General features: G+C 52.1%; 7 protein-coding genes across 7 annotated transcripts; 3 read left to right on the top strand and 4 right to left on the bottom strand.

Moving 5' to 3' along the window:
• Nucleotides 1-512: 512 nt before the first annotated feature.
• On the top strand, nucleotides 513-2,509 carry DSM5745_05288 (putative MFS transporter; the record flags this gene model as incomplete). The annotated part of the gene is made up of 8 exons (XM_026747304.1): nucleotides 513-706; nucleotides 761-968; nucleotides 1,021-1,037; nucleotides 1,084-1,186; nucleotides 1,239-1,696; nucleotides 1,743-1,829; nucleotides 1,882-1,935; nucleotides 1,990-2,509. The coding sequence occupies 8 exons, from the start codon at nucleotides 513-515 to the stop codon at nucleotides 2,507-2,509; spliced, it is 1,641 nt and encodes a 546-aa protein (XP_026604784.1).
• Nucleotides 2,510-3,358: 849 nt separating this feature from the next.
• DSM5745_05287 (Zn(II)2Cys6 transcription factor) lies at nucleotides 3,359-4,453 on the top strand (the record flags this gene model as incomplete). The annotated part of the gene is made up of 3 exons (XM_026747303.1): nucleotides 3,359-3,418; nucleotides 3,475-4,029; nucleotides 4,079-4,453. 3 exons carry the CDS (start codon nucleotides 3,359-3,361, stop codon nucleotides 4,451-4,453), a joined length of 990 nt encoding a protein of 329 aa, XP_026604783.1.
• A 526-nt stretch (nucleotides 4,454-4,979) lies between these two features.
• DSM5745_05286 (glycoside hydrolase family 43 protein) lies at nucleotides 4,980-6,002 on the bottom strand (the record flags this gene model as incomplete). The annotated part of the gene is made up of 1 exon (XM_026747302.1): nucleotides 4,980-6,002. The coding sequence occupies one exon, from the start codon at nucleotides 6,000-6,002 to the stop codon at nucleotides 4,980-4,982; it is 1,023 nt and encodes a 340-aa protein (XP_026604782.1).
• Nucleotides 6,003-6,606: 604 nt separating this feature from the next.
• DSM5745_05285 (uncharacterized protein) lies at nucleotides 6,607-7,842 on the bottom strand (the record flags this gene model as incomplete). The annotated part of the gene is made up of 1 exon (XM_026747301.1): nucleotides 6,607-7,842. The coding sequence occupies one exon, from the start codon at nucleotides 7,840-7,842 to the stop codon at nucleotides 6,607-6,609; it is 1,236 nt and encodes a 411-aa protein (XP_026604781.1).
• A 461-nt stretch (nucleotides 7,843-8,303) lies between these two features.
• Nucleotides 8,304-10,555, bottom strand: DSM5745_05284 (oligopeptidase family protein; the record flags this gene model as incomplete). The annotated part of the gene is made up of 2 exons (XM_026747300.1): nucleotides 8,304-10,458; nucleotides 10,539-10,555. 2 exons carry the CDS (start codon nucleotides 10,553-10,555, stop codon nucleotides 8,304-8,306), a joined length of 2,172 nt encoding a protein of 723 aa, XP_026604780.1.
• Nucleotides 10,556-10,972: 417 nt separating this feature from the next.
• DSM5745_05283 (ATP-dependent RNA helicase BRR2) lies at nucleotides 10,973-17,635 on the bottom strand (the record flags this gene model as incomplete). Its single annotated transcript, XM_026747299.1, has 2 exons — nucleotides 10,973-11,495; nucleotides 11,550-17,635. 2 exons carry the CDS (start codon nucleotides 17,633-17,635, stop codon nucleotides 10,973-10,975), a joined length of 6,609 nt encoding a protein of 2,202 aa, XP_026604779.1.
• Nucleotides 17,636-18,057: 422 nt separating this feature from the next.
• DSM5745_05282 (mismatch repair ATPase MSH1) lies at nucleotides 18,058-21,093 on the top strand (the record flags this gene model as incomplete). Its single annotated transcript, XM_026747298.1, has 2 exons — nucleotides 18,058-18,417; nucleotides 18,460-21,093. The coding sequence occupies 2 exons, from the start codon at nucleotides 18,058-18,060 to the stop codon at nucleotides 21,091-21,093; spliced, it is 2,994 nt and encodes a 997-aa protein (XP_026604778.1).
• Between the last annotated feature and the right edge of the window lie 84 nt (nucleotides 21,094-21,177).

Raw genomic sequence — 21,177 nt, 5'->3', positions numbered from 1 at the left:
GGCGTGATTCTATTCTTACATCACACTCGTTGCGCTCTTCAGCTGTTAGATAACCTTGCCTTGCTAGCATTGATCACCAAGTTGTACAATACCACTACTGAACATATGATTAATTTGATTCGTCGATGTTTGCTTCGAGCGTTGGTAAAAGATAAGAGCATCGGGAGTGACTTCTGCGCTCACCAACTCCAACTTTCCTAGCCAGTAGAAGAAAGCCCCCAACCGCTCCTTCTAGCTCCTTCATCCAATGGAGTAGCACCTGCATTTCATGAGGGGAAACTGGATGACGGGCTCTGTATCTCGTCTTATCACTGTCTCCCTGATAAGTAAGTTCCCCAACGCTGAGGTAGATAACGGATTGGAGATGCAGACTCAGGCTGACACCCTCAAAGCTTATCGGAGGAGAAACGGTTCTCTGCGGTGGTGCTGCTTATACTCCGATGTTTCCTTTGTGGACTGCCCACCGTCAATTATTCTCTCCCACACACCGTTCATCTTAGACTTGCTGCAGCATGACACGAACCATCGATCGAGATGCTATCCCGGGCACCTTCACCCTCATAGATGAGAGCCACGTCCTCTCAACCCGCCACCTCGACTCGGGAGACCGCGACATCGTTCTCGTCCCCGAGCCATCCAACGACCCAGACGATCCACTGAACTGGTCGCCACGGCGGAAACTATTGTCTACAACTTGCGTTAGCATGTGAGTCGAAGTGGCCGGACTAGCAAGCGGTAAATCAGGTCTAACCTTTGCTAGATATACTCTATTTGCTGGAATTGCTTGCGCAAATGTCTACTCGGTCCTGACCCAGTTGTCTGAAGAGACTGGGGTCTCGGTTAGCACGCTGAATGAGGGAACGGGGTACATGTTCTTGCTGGCGGGTTGGGGTTTGCTGTTCTGGCAGCCTTTGGCTTTGCAGTATGGGAAGCGGATGACTTATTTGCTGTCGCTTGCGGGTATGGTGGTATGTCTCCACAGGGTCTAGTTGCCAAATTGGATACTAACCCGATGATTAGGGAACTAGTGTCTGGGGGTATGCCTAACCTTCTATTCTTGAAGACATGCTTACACAATGACAGCCCATATGTAAAGAGCAACGGAGAATGGATCGCTAGAAGTGTCGTGATGGGCTTCTTCCTGGCTCCCATTGAGGCTCTTCCGGAGGTGTCTGTCACTGATGTGGTATGCTTTCAATGCATCTTCATTAAATCAAACCTTCCAGCTAACCATCTAGTACTTCACGCACGAGCGAGGAACATACATGGGTCTGTACGCCTTCTTCCTAGCCGGCAGCAACTACTTCGCACCCGTTATATGCGGCTTTATCGCAGAATACCACGGTTGGCAATGGGTGTTCTACTGGCCGGCCATCTTCTGCGGCGCGTCTATGTTAGTCCTCTTTTTCCTCATGGAGGAGACGAATTATGCAAGGAAGAGCCCTAGCATGTCTGATCCTGCTGTAGCTGTGCCTTCGTCGACCGCAACGGAAGACAAAAGAAATGAGAAAGCCCCGATGCCATCAACGCCTTCGAGCCGGAGCCACAGTGACCCGGAAGTAGGAGTGGTGTATAACAAGAAGACATATATGCAGAAGCTCTCCATCTTAGGACCTCGCCAGGCGAGAAATAACATGTTTCGCCGTTCCTGGCAGACGGTGTATTATCTGAGTTGGCCGGTGGTATTTTACGCAGGGTGCGTATGCCAGTGCCACTACTGGGCGAGACTGACTTTGATCTAGGTTCTCGTACGGATCGTACCTAATTTGGTTCAATGTCTTGAACGGCACTGCATCGTTGATATTGGGTTCGGCGCCGTACAACTTCAGGTCCGTACAATACCTGCCCGTATATGGTGCCCTAAAGCTAAAACTTCAAAAGTTCATCAATGGTCGGTCTCAGCTATCTAGCCTGCTGCCTGGGCGTTATTCTCGGGTGAGTACCGTACCCATGCCCAGCATAGCTTAGCCCAATCCTAAACAACAGCAGTTCCCTCTTTACCGGCCGCTTCAGCGACTACCTAACCCTAAAACTCGCCCGCCGCAACGCCGGTGTCATGGAAGCCGAGCACCGGTTATACCCCTTCGCCCTATGCCTGCTCCTCGTTCCAGCATCCCTAATCCTATGGGGGGTCGGCGCCGCACACGGCATCCATTGGTTCGGGCTACTAGTTGCTATGTGCCTGCTAGCGCTCACAAACACGGCGGGCATCACGCTGAGCGTGAACTACCTCGTTGACAGCTACCGCGAGCTCAGCGGGGATGCGATGGCGACAGTTATACTGGTACGGAATACCATGTCTTTTGCCATGGGGTATGGGATTACGCCCTGGGTGGAAGGACTGGGGTATCAGGATTGTTTTGTCTCCGCGGCGTTTGTGGGGTTGGCTTGCTCTGCTGTTTTCCTGGTCATGGTTAGGTGGGGTAAGGGGTTTAGGGTTAGGAGCCGCGAGAGATATTGGAAGGTTGTGCAGGGGAACTGGGAGAGAGGAATGGGTGGGGGACATTAGCCCATTTTAAGTCCTTGTTTGCAACGATGGATCATGGGATGGATGGGACGGGGGTGGGAGACGGAGTAGAACTCGGTAGTCTAGCGCGGACCGTTAATATCTGGAATGGCCCATGGCACGAGGCAATGGCAACGTGGCTGAGTAGAGTTAAGCCCATGGGCTGGCTTTACTAGGTTGGTACAATGGTAAGGGACTGAACTTTGAAGCTAAAAAAGAAGCGGAGGCTGCGTTTAACTAAAGTGTCAGGACTGAGGCTATACAAATTCGGTGCCTGCATTAATGTCTACCTTATGCAGTAAGCATCAGGCCCTTGAGAGCCGATGACAGTCTGACAGTCACTATGATTCATATATCTTGCATTTGCTATTATAAGCGTACCGAGACTCTTATCGAGGCTTGACCTCTCACACTTCTGGGGCTGTTTGTCTCAGCCATTGCAACCGGGGTTCCTGCCATTCTGGGCGATGACGACGATGATCCCAGTCTGCTCTCCGGAGACACTGCCCATTTCTCCCACAAGTCAGGGCCTCTCCATCTCCACCAACATCGGAATCCATCGTAATTCCTCCTCCTCTCCACAGCTAATGTTTGCTAGTCCCGTCTGACACCGCTTTTTATTATCTTTAACCGCTGAATCGCCGCATTTCCTCCAACAAAGTTAGGCTGTCTTCAGCCTAAAGATCCTGGGGCCTTGGCGTGCCAGCGCTGTGGCTGCCGCTCATGGCTGAGTTGCTGCAGGTGAATGGATAATGAGGAAGAACATAGCCACGGCCGGATGTATTAAAAGATGTTTTGGCCCCCAGTCGTACCCCAACGGTGAATTCCTTAAAACGACCGGGCCTAGGCAGGATGGTTGGCGTACCAGGACGGTCAAAAGCATGCGTAACATGTCTGAAGCGGAAGAAGCGAGTACGTCTCTACCTGCTATCGAACTCCGATATAGATGCCTAACCTCATCTCAACAGTGTGACCTGGAGAAACCGTTCTGCGGCACCTGTCGCAAAGCGCGCGTCGAGTGCGGGGGGTATCACCGCCCCCGCATATTCATCAACAACACTATTGAGAACCAGAGCCAACTGGTTCTTAGAAAGATTAAGGGCACAAGTGCTCGTACCGATCGCGAGGATAGTCATGCTTCTTCCTTTACTTCCAAAGGCAGTGATGTTGCTCTTCTGCCAGGGCTAGCGCGCTCCGCCTATCAAGCCAGATACATGGACCTGTTCTGGCGAATATACCTACCCAACGGCGAGGCGCTGTCGGTTGAGGTGACACAGATTGCATTGGGCAAATGGATTGATGCAATCCTTGACTTGAATGGCTCGGAGCCTGCGCTGAGGAAGGCGCTTCTAGCCATGTCGCTTGCCACGGTGGGCAAGCAGGAAAACAATCGATACCTCAAGGAGGAGGGGCGGAGGCTTTATACGAGTTCGCTGCAGGGCATGGCAGTTGCATTGAAGGATCCACGGAGGGCAACTAGTGATGCTATTCTGACGGCTGTTCGGCTGTCTAGCTTTTTCGAGGTACGTCAATGGGCAACTATATCTTGATAATGCTGATTGTTGTCGGCAGTCGTGCTTTGGCCAAAACGATGGCGAGGTGACGCAGGTTCGCAGTTGGCAAGCGCATAACGCCGGAGATATTGCGTTGATCTCAGCGCGGTCTCCGTACTCATTTATATCCGGTCATGCCCATGATTTGTTCGCGGATGGGCGGTCAAATCTGGTGAGTTGCTTGCAAAGACCCAGTACATCTGCAGACATTAACAATGCAGGTAATGCACTACCTTCGCCAAAGGAAGAGATGCTTCTTGGCCGACCCCGACTGGAAGACAATACCCTGGCTCCAGCGAGACAAAAACCCCAGAGATTACCTCATGGACATCCTGCTCGACCTGACTGGCCTGTTCGAAGAACTAGACAATATGAGAGCTCTCCCCGAGTCTGACGTCTTCGAAAGAGAATTCGCACGGCAAAACCTTCTGGACGGATTTCTCCAAATACATCAAGACTTACTAACATGGCAACTTCTGCATGCACCAGACTTCGAACCGCTCGCTGAGGTTCCCTACAATCTCCTCCCGCGCCATATCGTAGGCGCCCACCTGATGACAACCTTCTGGGCCTCTGTCATTGTAATCACAAGCAATATCCAAGCACTTTGCGTTCCGAATGAAGAGTTTGATCCGATTTTTGATCTCGATGCCTGCTGCGCAAACATGGTTCGAACGTTTCCACTCTTCATCCACCCGTCTCTAGGGCTTTTCCGGACCCATGTCACCCCTTACCCGTTCACCGTTGCATTACACTATCTTTGCGCCGCCGGACCACAGAAATTCGTTGAGGAAAGACGGATATTCGCAGACTGTCTTTACGATCCTGCTCTGTCGGGCGTGCAGCAGTTTATCTCTAACATGAAGGACGAGATGCCGGAGGAGTTCCTACATTAAACCTAGCCCTAACACTACTTACACTTAATCAACAAGACAAATGGTCCCATCTTCCCGATACCCAATCTCCCTCACCTTAACATTCCTCAAATGGCTCTGGCCCTTTGAGATCTCACAATCATGATAGAACAACCACCATTTCCCTTCAAACTCCACAATCGAATGATGTGTCGTCCAGCCCAACACCGGTTCAAGGATCCGCCCGCGGTATGTAAACGGTCCCCACGGCGAGTCACTAGTCGCGTAGACAAGATAGTGCGTGTCACCAGTCGAGTACGAGAAATAGTACGTCCCATTGTACTTGTGCATCCAGGCGGCTTCGAAGAAGCGTCTGTCATGGTCGTCCGCTGCAAGCGGTCCGCCAGACTCGTCAAGGATAACGAGCGGGCGAACAGGCGATGCAAGCTCCGTCATCGACTGCGAAAGCTTTGCAATCAGAGGCGAGAGCGCGGGAACCCCTGGACCTGTCGGTTCCTTGCCATCCTTGTCATACGTCCACCCTACCCCATCCTCACCCCGAACCCAGCTCTGCAACTGCCCTCCCCACAACCCTCCAAAATAGATAAACGCTTCCTTCCCATCCCCATCATCACTGTCGACATTCTCATCCACAAACACCGCGGGATCAATACTGAAACTCCCCTGTAACCACAGTTCCTGCGGCCTAAACGGCCCTGCCGGTGACTCCCCAACCGCAACCCCAATCCGGAACAAGCCCTCCCCATCCCTGGCGGGAAAGAACAAGTAGTACTTGCCGTTCCGCTCCGCGGCGTCGGGGGCCCAGAGCTGTTTAGATGCCCAGGGGACTTGTTCAGTTTTCAGGACGGTGCCGTGGTCCGTTACTTCGATTGGTTCCGAGGCATTGGGGCTGAGTGAGTCGATTGAGAAAACGTGGTAGTCGGCCATGTCGTACTGATCGCCATTGTCGTTGGAGGGGATGCCTGTGTCGCGGTCGTGCGAGGGGTAGATGTAGAGTCTGTTGGAGAAGACGTGCGCGGAGGGGTCCGCTGTGTAGAGGTGTGTGATTAGAGGTCTGGGGTCTGGCATTTTGGAATGGGAGGATGTTGGATTGCTGGTGGTGCGTTGGGCTACTTCGAGTTGTCTGCTGACGGTGGCTCTTGGTATAGTGTGGAGGAGAGGTATTGTCTTGTTGTCTTATATGGATATGGTACGTACCTCGAGCCGGAGTTCTACCGTAGTTGTGGGCATGAAAGAGCCTGCAATTTATCCGCCGGCTAAATTACGCTTCAGGAAGCCACTGTAGCCTGTAGGTGGTTTCATTTTCCTCCGCTGGTTCCAGGATGGAGGTGGGAATGGGACGATAGATTAGAGTAATCCTGAACGGACACGGAGCTTCTTCCACGTTCCTGAGGGGATTTCCAGCCTCTTGGAGCTTTGCCGGGAAGGCCTGGTGCATGGATTATAGACTAGTTAAACACAGGTGGAATCTAGACGGTAGACTACATGAGATGATTCTTGATGTTCAAAGTGTCAAGTATTTCATTACATGCCGTCAATGTTTGTATATGACATGTTTGTATATGAGCAATATAGTGGTACTCTATAGAGTCATCCCCAACACCAGAATCCACGCCTTCCACGGTCTAGTCTACATCTGAGCATACTCCACAGGACCAGCTACGGACCCACCTCATACATCCTCCATCCCGTCCATGAACATGTATCTACCGGGTGCATTCCTTCTCCTCTCCTCCACTGCCTTAGCAACCATATGCCTCCTCTCCCAGTCCCTCTCCACCTGTTCAATCACACTTTCTTCCCTCGCTGCTTTGCCCTCCTCACTTTCCGCTTTGACCGGACTCTCGCACCCCCTCAGCCCAATGAACCTCCCAAATCGACGTCTCTTCACCTCCGTATCAACCCCCAAGTCCCGCACAAAGCCATTCGTCGTAAGCCATGGCTTCACGGGGAGCGGATACCGGAAGGACTCACGCCTCGGCGGGTAGACCTGGTGGAAGTGCAGCGCCAGAGCGTCAAGCTGCGCGGACGTCAACAAGTTGAAGGCGAGGATTGACTTGGGGAAATATGGGTGCGTGCGGCCGGTTGAGTACGATACGAGCGGGTGCAGTTTGCGCGCGAGGTGGGCGATTTTGTCTTTGAAGTTGGGGTGGATCTTCGGAGCTGATTCTGAGGTTGACTCACTGAGACCATCGATATTGATTCCAAGCCCTAGATCGATCCCAGACTCCCGGAGATGGGATGTAATCTGCCTGGCCTGCCGCCGTTGCTGCCTGCGACGGAGGCGGCGGCGGAGCCGTTGATGGCGTTCGTCGTTTTGGTGTTCCTGAAGCCGGGCCTCCAGGCGCTGCGTGTAATATTGGATGTTCCGTCTGGCTTCTTCGAGTTGGACAAGACACCGCGAGATTCGATCCTGGAGGTCCTGGTTTTCGTAAGGTGGAGGAGAGAGGGGCGAAAGCCAGGTACGGGTGTCGGCTACAATTTGTTCTGCTTCCTGAGCGAGTCGTTCGATCTCCTGACGTTGTCGCATTAGTTCGTCAATCTCTCCAGGCTCAAGTTCAGACTGCTGATCGTGTTCGGTTTTATGGTCTTCCTGGCCTGCTGTAGGCACATCGCTCGGTATCTCTGGGGACTGAGGTGTGTTCCAGCATTGGGGCTCCGACTTATGATGTTGCTCTTGTGGACTGAGCTCGCCTTCTTCGCGCTGGAACTGTTTCCTTTTCTGAAATAGTCCATCAGCCTCCTCAGCCTTGGTTGGAGACTGCTGAGCGTACTCCATTAGGTCCATGAAGCCTGGTGTGGGCAGACCGTTTGGTTCATCTGGGCATGCGGTCAATTGCGGAGTTGGGGGCGGTGTTAAATACAATTCCGGGGAGGAAACGTATTCGTCATTCTTGCGGTTATCCATCGTTGGGCTTGGTTCTGTAGGTAAGTATACAGCGGTGCGGATGGTGTCGTGTTGAGTTTGATAGAGGTGCCTGGACCTGCAGTTGCAGTGAGATGATTGATGAGCGTAAAGTTAAGCTGCTGCGGTAAACACGCCAAATATATGATCAAGATGAGTAAGGAATGAATTAATTAGACGGGCGACCGAAAGCCTTATAAGCAGACTAACAAGTGTGGACAAAGCATGAGCTGGAACAATTCCCCTTTGTACCCCGAAACACAATGCAGAAACCTCAACTCAGATCCTGTTTCCAGCTCTTGACTGGCCTGAGCTCTGAAGAATCATCAACAAAGAAACGAAACGCGGTTCAGACTATCCCTTGTCGCCAAAATAGACCCAACATAAACAAAACGCCCGATTAAATAAACTCCTGATATAAGTCGCTATATATTCTTGAGACCAATCATAAACACGTTTCAAGACTATGAAAGGCGCACGTCCGCCAAGCGGTTCTGGAGAGCTGCCTTTTCATTGCCCAGAAACTGTTCATAGCGCTCGGACGCGGCAGGGAGACCGACATGTTTGTTGATCCAATTGAAAATAGTATAATGCCACATCAGCGCATTCTCGGGATTCAAAACCCAATGATTCTCGTCTGGGAACGTCAAGAAAGCGCTGTCGATTCCCTTCATCTGCAACACATTGAATGCAGATAGACCTTCAGCTATCGTCAAGCGATAGTCCTTCTCATTATGGATGATGAGATGTGGCGTCTGCCACTGATCCAGGTAACGGGAGGGATCCCACTGTGCCCAGTTCTCAGGAACTTTCCACTGCACGCCCTTGAGATCGTGAAGAGGGAAGTACAATTCTTCGGTCGCAAGCAAAGAGGTCATACTGAAGATGCCATCATGCGTTACAAGAGCTTTGAATCGCCGTCCGAGCGGCTGGCCCTGGATCCAGTTCATCATGTATCCGCCGTACGACGCGCCCAAGGCGACAGCGCGGGTCGTGTCGACATACTCTAGGTTCTTTTCGATATAGTCGAACCCTCTTTCGAGATCGATGTAGGGCAGCCCACCCCAGTTCCCGCGGATCGCATCGGTGAAATCTTGCCCATAGCCAGTGCTGCCTCGCGGGTTAGGTGTAATCACCACATATCCTTGCTCAGCAAAGACGGCAGGATTCCACCTTGTACTCCATTGATCATTCCACGCTCCCTGTGGACCACCATGGACCAGAAAAGCCAGGGGGTACTTGGCCCCTGGTCGAAACCTAGACGGCTTGACCACCCACGCGTGGATCGGGGTGTCCTCCGCCCCTCTGTACCAAATCTCGTCCACTTGAGCTGAGGAAAGCCCAAAAGCAGCTCCACCATGCCCAATTGAAGAGATGACACGGTTGTCGCTAGGGTCCTCCGGGTTGATAATTGTCCATATGCTGTTGTCCACCAGATTGTTACTGGAGATAAGCAGCTTCGACGACTTGGAGGTGGCAGGGTGGACGTCTGTCACATAGCCTGAGCTGGTGATCTTCTTAAGCATATCAGGTGAAGAATGGCGGATGTTGAAAACTGGTAGCTGATAAAGTACCCCACGACCGTATTCCTCCACCTGGATGTATAAGGACTCATCGTCATTGGAAAACGTCAACGCCGACGGGCTGAGATTCCATAGTCCCTTGCCATCTGCAGATGCAAATGCTTCGATCATTTCACCATTCCAAGGGTTGGGGACATAGAGAATCCGGTTCTTATCCGACTCATACCCGTCCTTGCGCATCGCCAAAACAGCAATGGAGCTGCCATCAGACGAAAGAACCGGAGACGACATAGCGCCTTCAAGACCTTGGACCCGGCATATTTTGTGCTCAGTAGCGCTCACGCCGGTCCATGAGAACATCGGGCAGTAATAACACGACCCTGCAGTATGCAAAGCGGGATTAACACCAGGGTCCCGCGCCACAAACACAATCGCCGAGGGACTGATTGCAAAGTCACCTCCGCCTCCAAATGGGGGAATTGGCGACTCAACGCCAGTAAGCCCACAGACTGCAATCAAGTTCGTTATTCCGGAGATAGAGTACTTCCCCGCCTGTCGGGTTGCAGGAGACAGAGGAGCACGCTGGAGCAAGCCATAGAAAATGGCATTTCTCTGAGGCTCAATGTACGAGTCCCAATGTCTCACGAAAAGAGAGGTATACAACTTGCCGGTGGTGGGAGGTGTCTTGGCGTCCTGTGGGTTGTACAGAGTCCCGTCGGGGTTGGATTTGCCGGCCACAGCGAAGCCAATCTTTCCCGACTCGACAATGGTGACTTTGAGGTCTGACACTGGTCCTGGTACTGTTCCCGCAGTGTATGTCCTATCTGCCTGTCGAGCATCCCCAATTATAAAGCTTGTGTTTCCATTCCCTTTGGTTTTCAGCCAGATCAATTGATCAGTATCGTCAATCCACTGCGGCGAGCTGGCGCCTGGGTCGTTTGTTATGAGCGCAGACCGACCCGTTGTAATATCTAACACACGAATCTCATTCGTTTTGGAATGGGACTCGAACGAATAGGTTGTCTGGGTATAGACGGCGAGCGTTCCAGTAGAGTTTGGCACGGCGCTGGACCGTCGAGGTGCTCCGAGAAGTACCCTGTTAAGTCAGCAAATGGAATGACTTCAGAAGATTAGAGCTCCGATGTCTCCGAGGATGAACCAAAAAAAAAACCTTACTCTGGAGTGAATTTCATGGACCGGATCGTCATGTCAACTCCGCAGGCGATAAGCGAACGATAAGCCAGTAGACCAGGAACAGGCGATGGACGAGCGATGGACAGAGTACAGACTGAACAAAAAGGCTATCAGTGAGTGGTTGTGAGTCTCTATCTAGTAGAAAGAAGGAAGATGAAAGATGGTTGAGATGACAATGGCGATGGTGGACAAAAGATAAAGGACCTTGCTGGTGACTCGGTGAGGGGAAAGAGGAGGTGGAAACGCTGGGGTGGAGAGGCTGGGGGAAGATCTCCGAGTCAACTGCATTCCACTACGGCATGAGGATAAAGCTATGAATATCAACAGACGTCAATGAATGTCATGTATACTCTGTATTGCAAGCCTAGCCATCCATATAATTACAATAAATGATACAGTAAATCCCTGCTATGTCATCATTCCTCTTCCTCGCTCTCATCTTCTTCCATGCCCTCAGCAGCCCTGACGGTAAACGTGGGAGCCTGATCCACGCCAACATAGCTGTCACACATCAGGTACAGCGTTAGTTCATGCTCACCAGGCGTGGGCACAGTGTAGTCGAGGCGCAGTTCCAGCTTGCGACCGATAGTAACTCGCTTGATCGCAAGCAAACTCCTCGTCTTCTCGTCACCAACGATCAACCACCAGTTCTCCATTTTCTGACTGGGGTAAAAAGGCGCGTGAACTGTGGTGTCGACCTCTTCATCCTCGTCCACCTCCCGCTCGACCTTGATCTTAAGATACGCAGGTTCACCCGCGGTGATGCTCTCTGGGTCCTCGACCTCAAAGTCGAGTTCAAGAATGGGGTATTTGTTGTTAGTGAACGCAGCTGCCTGCGCCAGTTGTTTGTTGTCAAGGTTCAGACGCTTGATCAAGGTGTTGTAGTCTTTGTTCTCGGACGGGTCCATCGCATCCATGAACTCGAAGATGTCATTGATCCTGGAAACGCATTTGTTAGGACAAGCTCTGGTAGAATAAGCAGGGTTTACATACTTGTACTCATTGGCAACCTTGATAACTTCAGGGCTGAAATGGGGGATCTGTTTGAGCGGGCTGTCACGATCCCACATAGCCTGAACCACCATCTGTGACATCTCCATCGCGTTCATGGCATTCATGTGGCCATCCGAGGCAAGAATATCCACACAAGCACTGAGAAGGTTGAGAACTTTGCTAACAATGACTTCTTGATCCTTAGCCAAATCGATAGGCAGCTGCATGCGTGAAAAGTGAGCTTGCAGCAGCACAAAGGCCTTGAAGTGCGGTGAGTCGTAGGCGGCTTGCGACATCTTGACTGGGACACGGTCGTACACCCGGCGAAGGATGTGGTCTTCGTGGCGGCGCATCTGGACAGACTCGAATTCTGTAGCCGAGGTGACAATCTCCAGAATGCCCTTGAGTTTTGTCCGTGCTGACAAGGAGAGGAGGAAGGTCTGCATGGTGATGTATGAAATGTTGTAGTAGGCGCCGATTGAAGCAGCGTTCAATGGCGAAACACTGTCATCTTCTTCGTCCAGATCAATGATCTTGGCTTCAGACAGCTCCTTCAGAGTGTTCTCCACTAACTCAGACAGGAATGTACTCAGCCCCTCGTGACTGACATCAGTGAGACCGTAGAAGCTGGGATTGGCCAGGAGGCGGCGGTAGAAGTAAGTGTACGTCATCCAGTCAACGGAGTCTTGAGTAGAGGCAATCGTCCCCTGGCTGACCTCGGTAACAAACGCATCGTGCATGTACAACTGCAGGTGACTCTCCACCGGTAGCGCCTCGTTGAGGAACTTCTTGTAGTATTCACGTTTGACCGTTGGGACCATGAGAACACCTCGGCCAATTTTATCCTGACCAGGGCGAGACGCTTTGCCAAACATTTGTAAGATCTCGCTGATAGGATAGTCAATGTAGCGATGCTCTCGGCCTTCGAAGAACTGAGTGCCCATGACGACTACAAGGTGTCCGGTGAGGTTGAGTTCCCAGCAAACATCGCGGGAGGCAATGACCACTTGAATTGCACCGATGTTGTACAGATGACAGACAATGCGCTTGTCAGTCTGACTTAGAGCTTCGTGGTAGTATCCAATACCATGCGAAAGTGATTCGGCCAGAGTACGCTCATGAATGCGGCTGAGTAGCGGCTGCAGTTCCTCAACGTCAGCATGGAGGAACCGGTCCTCGTCATCGTCAATGGAGCATGCCGTCAACAGATCAATAGCGGTTGCGCGGGTCTGCTTTCGATTAGGCACGAAAATCAAAGCAGGTTTATCCGCAGACAGCTGCAGAATTGAAAGATATGCCGGTCGAGCCATTGCCAACATCATTGAAGGGAAATGTGGTATGCTGAAAGACTGAATGTGAAGCTCCAAGGGCACTGGCCGTGCGTGAGGACTGAAGTTGTAGATGGTATGCTTGTTCGCTCCAATCCACTCTCCAATATCCCTAGCATTGGCAAGAGGAACACTGAGTCCCACGATACGCATGCCGCTCTCAGTCTGTAGCGCAATGGAATGCATGCGCGAGACCACAACTTCGTACACGTACCCACCATATCCACCAAGCATGTGTAGCTCATCGGCAATGAACAGCTCGACAGCGCGTACGTTCTTGCGCTTCTGCCATTGCCTGGAAAGTACATCCCACTGGGCGGGAGTAGCGAGAACAAGGTCTGCGCCGGCGAGAATCTTCAGATCAGCTGTCATCTCCCCGGTGAGTTTGGCAATGTTCTTGCCACCAGCCAGGTTGCTCAGTCGCTTTTTCCAGTCTTCAAGTCGGCCGTCAATGAGCTCCTGGAATGGAGCAATGTATACTGCGCGGCCACTGTCTTCTTGGGCCCAATGACGTAGAATTGCCAATTCTGCGCAAACAGTCTTGCCACTGCCCGTGGGAGCACCAATGAACACATTGTCATCACTGTCGAAAAGTGTCTTGAAAGTCTGGGTTTGGATCTTGTTGAAATATTCCCAGTCGCTGTACAGCCGCTGGTACTCGTCGCGCTTGAGAGCCTTGACAGGGGCCCGTTGCATGTCGAGCAATGGAGTATGAGGAGGGAACCTCTCCGGAAGGATCAGTTTCTGGAAGGACACAGCGATGCGAGTTTCAGAATGCATCCAGCGGTCGGAGACGAGAGAGATGAAGTAGTTAGGGGGCATAGGTTCAGTGATGGGAACAGTGAACTCGACAAGGTGCTCGTTCATCTCTGACTCAGCGTAATCCTTGCGCAGAACGAACTGATCATGGAACAGAATCTCCTCCCCGTCGCAATCCTCGACCAGGATCCAAAAGTCCTGGGCAGTGCCGTGAAGCTCCTCGTCCCAAACGAAATTGGGTGTGATCGTCAACTCAACCCTTAGCATGGAGCGAGTGATGGGCTGAACCTGGGCCTGAACCTCCAACCGGGGGAATTTGGAAACCAGATCGCAAACAGTTTGGCCAGCTCTAGGCATGCCTAGAAGCTCACCCATGCGCGGCGGGTCCAGATCAAAGTAACTGCCCCAAGGCACGTCGATTCGCTCTGACTTCTGAAGAATGTCTCGAGGGCATCGCGGAAATTGGCGCAGCGGGCTCATGGTAGGCCACATGCGCCTTTCGGCCATCTTGCAAAGATCAAGGGCATTTTTGGCCACGGAGGCCCAACCGCGGCGTAAACAAATTTCAAATAGCGCACGAATGATACGGCCAGCTGATTGAGTTACATAGACCAAGTCCGCCATCAAGGCGAGACCCTCCAGCTTGAGTCGAGAGATATACGCCTGTAGCAAGACGTTGATCTTGGAGTGAGGCTCATCGATGCTCTCCTTGACCGGGACGGGCACACGGCCAAGCATCTTAGCAAGTTCAAGCTTCTCATCCTGGCGGACCGGAATATACTTAAACTCATCGCTGAGGGCGAAGATGCGGAAAAGCTCAATGTTACCGACAGATGGTTGAAGGTGTTGGTTGTATGTTAGCATGGAGTTATGGCCGATGTAATAATGTGACGCGATTCGTCCAAGCTCCGTGGATTGCAGTCGTCCAGTCTTCTTGTCATACTTGACCAACCCGGCCTTCTCCAAGAGCACAGCTGCAGAGTGCACTAGATCAACTCGCTTCTGTTCGAGAGCATCGTCATTCTCGTAGTCAGCGCCAACGCTGTACAGACCAGGAGAGCGCAGCATGCGGACGAAAAGATAAGTGTAACCAAGCCAGTCGACTCCCTCGTCTCGTGTGCGAATGCTGCCAAGTACAATTTCTGCGTTCATGTTGTCTGCCAGTTTGCTCACAAGCTGACTCTCAATGGGCAATTGTTGGTTCATGAGCGAGAGGTAATACTGAATTTCAGCTTGCGTGGTTATGATGATACCTTCACCATATGTATCGTATTGAGGCCGTCCAGCTCGACCTAGCATTTGCAGAACATCTTGAGGACTTAGCTCAACCCAGCTACCTTTCTCCGGAGAATAGACCTGTGTCCCCTTGATGATGACGGTGTGCGCAGGTAAGTTAACACCCCACGCAAGCGTTGCTGTACAGACAAGAACTTGGATGCTACCATCTTTGAAGAGGGCTTGGACCGAGTCACGATCCGCAAGACTCAAACCAGCGTGGTGAATACCAAAGCCGTAAGGCAGAATATCTTTGAGAGCAGCATCATTTACGGATTCGGCCTCTTCAGCAAGGATAGCCCTGCTTGCAGAGTCGCTTTTTAGGATTTGACCGATAGTCTCCATCTCTAGAGCCTTGTCCCGGAGGTATTTGGCAGTCTTTGCCGTCTCCTTTCGAGAGTGAACGAAGATAAGCATCTGATTTCTGTTCTGTCCAACATGTTCAATGACTTTGTTGTAGCAAATGTCATTCATAATCTTCAGTTGCTTGATAGGCTTCTTATCTGTGACACCAATGAACTCTTGCTTCAGAGGGCAGGGTCGGTATGATCCATCAAAATGGAACATCCCTTTGGCGGGGTCAACGCGTAGAAAGCTTGCGACATCACGGTAGTTGGGAAGAGTAGCACTAAGACCGACGATTCTAACAGGGTCACCAGTTTGCTCGACTTGACGGATAGTCCTGCTGACGATGCTCTCAATGACAGGACCTCGCTCATCGTGAAGCAGATGAATCTCGTCAATGATTACCAGACGAACAAGCTTGGTGTAGCTCGTCTCTGATGCCTTTCGCGTAATAACGTCAAACTTCTCAGGGGTTGTGACAATGACCTGAGTCTCGGCGATTTGCTGCTTCGTAAGTTGACGATCGCCAGTCAATTCTGCGACTCTGATACCGTAAGGGGCGAGACGTTTGCCAAAGTTCTCGACTTGCTCTTGCACAAGAGCCTTCAAAGGGGAGATGTAAATGACCTTGAAGTCATCCAGCATGATCTCTCCCGTCTGAGGGTTGCGGTTCTTGCCGACCTCGCGAAGGATGCTCAGCATAGCCACGTTGGTCTTTCCAGATCCTGTGGGGGCGCAGACAAGCATGTTTCCGTCATCCTGAAAAGCGGAGGGGTAGCATTTGGTCTGGATTCGGTTGAGCTCCTTCGCATCTCCGAAGCCGATGCGAGCCCATTCAGGCAATTCTGAGATTGCAACCTTCCTTTCTCCGGGCTCTGGCTTGTTCTTCGGCGGCGGTACATGAATCTCCTCGTAACCTTTGAACGTCCGTTTCGTCGAACCCTGGGGAAGTTTGACGTTGGGATTTGTCATCAAATGGTTTCCTTGGTGAAACATGAGATTCTCCAAGTTGATTAATCGCTTGGGCTGCAGTCCTCTAACCAACCCACCATCGGCAGGCTTTTGCTCTGCAGCAGGAGCATTTGGCATGTCAACGTCCATGAGATCCATCTTGATCCTCTTTTCAGGGCGACCTGAATCATCATCACGGGCCGTCTTGCCTCGGATCTCGTCCAGGATAGAGCGGTGTCCAGCCTCGACCATCTCGATTTCGACTAGGTTACGAGCGTCGGCATCTTCAGCCACACGTCGCCAGCGAGTAGTCCAGACGACTTTATCACGGTTCATGACGAGTTTAGCAACAAGCTCTGGAAAATCGTAATCAAAAAGCTCCATAAGGTCGTTCTCTACATCTCGCAGCGACCTCTCCGAGCCATCCTCCGTCTTACCACCCATGATTTCAAGTGCTTGGGTGGCCTTTTCTTGCTGGATGTGGGCATCTGAGTACGCGGCACCAATTTGACGCTGCAGCCAGTATGCATCAATATCGCGAGCATGGACTTTGAGGCCCGTCTTCTCTTGTTCCCCGTCTCTGGATAATCCGCCATCAATGACCATTTCTTCTGTAGGCAGATCTCCCGAGGCTTCCTTCGCTGTGGCCTCGTCACCAGATTCGGCCTGCTCTTCGTCTTCATCAGACTCGTCCTCGTCATGTACCTCGTCCAGAGTACCCATGCGATCTTCATCCTCGTCCTCGTCGAAAACCACGGCAACACCTTGTCGTTCGTCGAGTTCGGCCTCGTCTTCTCCAGCAACACCATCGCCCATTTCTTCATCCTCGTCCTGCGCATCGTAATCCGTGATCTTCTTTCCGAGGTTGACAAGCTCATTGAACTCTTTCGGGTCTAATGACGTGCCAAGTAAATCGTCGACTTCCTTCTTTTTATCGAAGTCCTTCATCTCCTCATCTTTCAAGATCTCCAGTACCGCATCAGCGGCGCTTCGAACAACTTCATGTGAGACGTCACCAAGACGGCTCGCAGTCAATGTGAGGATTAGGTCGTAGGTAGCTCGGGTAGCTGGCGTACGAGGGCGATATTTGAGGCCTTCGATCAAAGCGTCGGCAGCGGTCAGAATTCCCTGTCCGCGATATTGGGCGGGTTGGCCCTTCTGTCGCTTCTTCTGTTCACGCGCAAGGACATCCTCGCCCTCCCGAATGGCACCCCGCTCAACGTCGACAGGGCCGACGGCCTTCTTGGACTTCGGTGCATCATCGCGCGCTATCCTTGATCCCATCTCCCGGATACCGATACGGCCGGCGAGCGATTCTGGGTCTCCGGTGGCTTCATCGTTGACGCGGGAGATGAAACGACGGTCCGCCTGGAGAACCAGGTTGGACATCGCCGAGTACTTGTACTGTGAAATATTTTGGTCCGCCATTTTGTTGATCGGCGCTAGAGCAAATTCGTATAAAAGAGGAAAAGAAAGGGTATCGCAGGCGTTGTGACTGGCTCAACGGAGCTCAGGCTCAGGAATCGGCGGCGCGTCGAGACACCTGCGACTAGAGATGAATCCTGTGGTAAAATGAGGTCTGTGAGGCTTCACAAACCTGGACCATCGTCCTGCAGCAAACAACTGCCTCAAGCGTTACGCGGCGAGCTCCTGCTAAAAATTGAGGGAGAAAAGTGGTTGCGTTGAAGCTGTCGGGAAGAATGATGAACGTGAGTTGTCGCAGATTTCGGTGGCGGAAGGTTTGGCGGTTTGCGGCCTCAGAGCTAAGGCAGCTCTTCCTTTTCTGCCGCCAGAAGCAACCTTGGAACACTGGGTCAGGAACTCATCTCTGTCACCAGTTACCGTGAGATATGCTGGGCAATGGGTCTCGTATACATTATCTGGCCCAGTGGCAGGCTAGATCTTTAACCCGCTTCGAGACTGCCGTGCCCTATCGCTGCCTCGTGCACCGGACAATATGCCACCATGCTCAACCGCGACGCGTCGCAGCTCCGAAGCCAACCGCGGCCTTTCCCACGCAACGACGGTCAGCTAAAACGAAGTCCACGGTGAAGCTCAAGGATCTCCCTCAAGGCGCAGTAAAACTGGAGCCATATAGTGATGTCGTGGAGGAAACGCCCCGATACCCGACGGTTCTCCAGGGACACCGCAACAACATGCACAAGTTCAAGGACTGCGTTGTCCTGACTAGGGTTGGAGGTTTCTACGAGGTAGGTTGTCGCTCTTAACATGAATCAAGGCTGACCATACAGCTTTACTTCGAACAAGCGGAGGAATTCGCTCCGTTGCTCAACATAAAGCTTGCCTCCAAAAAGACCAGCGCCGGGCCTGTCCCCATGGCAGGCTTCCCGTTCTTCCAACTAGACCGCTTCCTGAAGATTCTTGTGCAAGATCTGAACAAGTATGTTGCCATCAGCGAAGAGTTCGCCATCAGTGCGGAGGAGAAAGCACGGTCCGGTATGCTATTTGACCGCAAGGTAGCCCGGGTCATCACTCCGGGCACCCTGATCGATGAAAAGTTTATGGATCCATCCGAAAACAATTTTCTCATGTCAATATACATCGATCCATCACAGTTGGGTAGATCTGCGAGCGGCGACGAATCCTCTCACCAGCATGTCATCACATCGGCCTCCTCACAGAACGTCGGCCTCGCGTGGCTGGACCTCTCCACAGGTGACTTTTACACCCAGTCCACCACAGCGCAGATGCTCCCATCCGCAATTGCAAGGGTAGGTGCCAGGGAGATTCTCGTAGACCAACGTCTTCAAGATCTAGTCGGACAAGAGCTGCAGCTGCTTATCGGCCACGAACATCGGTTAATGACCTTTTTTAACTTTCCTGAGAACGTTGCGCCGGTGTCGGATTGGGCATATATGCTGGAAGAGCCCCTACCGTCTACGTCAATCGACTCATTCACGCAAGAGGAAGTCGCGGCAGGCTATAGTTTGCTAGAATACATTCGAGTCCAACTGCAGGGTCTTAACCTAAAGCTGCAGCCGCCTCGTCGCCGGCATCTGGACGAATCGATGAACATCGATCGTAACAGTCTAAGAGGCCTTGAAATACTCGAGACAGCGCGCGAAAGTCTTGGAAAGGGTAGTCTACTTCATGCGGTGCGTCGGACGTCCACCAAAAGCGGAGCGCGACTACTCCGGGATCGCCTATCATCTCCTTCGACTTCACTGTCAGTGATCAATGATCGTCTCAATCTAGTTTCAGTATTCATTGAGGATAGTGAACTACGTGATGGGCTAGTGCAGCTGCTCAAGCGCAGTTACGATGCCCAGCGTTTGGTTCAGAAGTTCACTCTAGGGAGGGGAGACCCAGATGACTTGATCTGCTTGTCTAAGGCTATAGCAGCTTCGAAGGAAGTGAAGCGGCTATTATCTACAACTAGCAACGCACGATTCTCGAAGTCTTCTCAGGAAGCACTCCGGACAATGGTTGGTCGGCTATATCTGGATGGGCCAACAATCCTCGCAGACAAGATTTTGTCCGCAATCGACGAGGAAGGCCTGCTACAAAAGCAACGCATCGAAGATGACACTGCAGCTGAAGCGGCCCTTCTAGCACATGAAGTCACCCTTAACGAAGGCGCAGCAGCTGATCTAGCGAGTTTGCCAAAGAAAGTCAGACAGAAGACTGCCAATCACTCGGCAACAGATGAGTCTTCGGTTGTCGAGACATGGATAATGCGACGAGACGCGAGTGCCGCGTTGGAACAACTTCACCGAACACTAGACGAACTGCAGACAGAGAAATCGGACCTCGGCCAGCATCTTCGTGACTCTGTCGGATCCTCCACTATTACACTGAAGTGGACTCCTGGCTTGGGGCACATATGCCATGTCAAGGGTGCGAAGGTCTCGCAGGAGCAACTGGAAGAGCTTGGAGTGACTCGAAATGTTTCCTCAACAAAGTCAACCAGGTCATTCTACCTCCCCGCTTGGACCGAACTCGGCGGCCGCATGGATCAATTGAAGGTCCAGATCCGGCAGGAGGAGCAAGCCATCTTCGAGCAGCTACGCCGCGAAGTCATCATGAACCTAGTAAAGATCCGCCGCAATGCCTCGGTCATGGACGAACTCGACGTCGCCTGCTCGTTTGCTACACTCGCGGACGAACAGCAACTCATCCGCCCCACCCTCACAACAGGCACATCACACAAAATTGTCGGAGGCCGCCATCCAACCGTCAAACTCGGTCTCGAAGAACAAGGACGTCGCTTCGTCAGTAACGACTGCTTCCTCGGCGAATCCGAGCGCATCTGGCTCATTACAGGCCCTAACATGGCAGGAAAGAGTACGTTCCTTCGCCAGAACGCACTCATCACCATCCTCGCCCAGGTCGGGTCCTTCGTGCCCGCCGACTACGCTGAGATCGGTATCGTTGATCAGATTTTCAGCCGCATTGGCGCAGCAGACGATCTCTTCCGCGACCAGTCCACGTTTATGGTTGAGATGCTGGAGACGGCGGCCATCCTTAAGCAGGCGACGCCAAGGTCGTTTGTGATTATGGATGAGGTTGGGCGGGGGACAACGCCTGAGGACGGAACGGCGGTTAGCTTTGCGTGTCTGCACCATTTGCATTACCGGAATCAGTGCCGGACGCTGTTTGCGACGCATTTCCATGGGCTTGCCGATATGACCCAAGAGTTCTCCGCGCTGGAGAGGTATTGTACTGATGTGAAGCAGACGGCTGAGGGAGCATTCTCGTTTGTCCATAAGCTGCGGAAGGGTGTCAATCGAGAGTCGCATGCTTTGAAAGTCGCCCAGCTGGCGGGATTGCCTAAAGAGACACTCGAGCTGGCGAGGAGGGTTCGTGACAGTGCCCGCCGTGAAGCTTCTCAGCTCAGTGCCTCTGCCTCTGCTTCTGCATCATAAATTTCCACTTCTAATGTATACTTGCATATCATACAACAATCTAATATACCACCATTTTTCAACCCTAATCGTAACGGTCATGAC

Source organism: Aspergillus mulundensis (assembly GCF_003369625.1).
Source record: "Aspergillus mulundensis strain DSM 5745 chromosome Unknown scaffold_4, whole genome shotgun sequence".
Lineage (NCBI taxonomy): Eukaryota > Fungi > Ascomycota > Eurotiomycetes > Eurotiales > Aspergillaceae > Aspergillus > Aspergillus mulundensis.
Note: the sequence above shows the minus strand (reverse complement) of the source record. Positions and strands in the feature narration are given on the sequence as shown.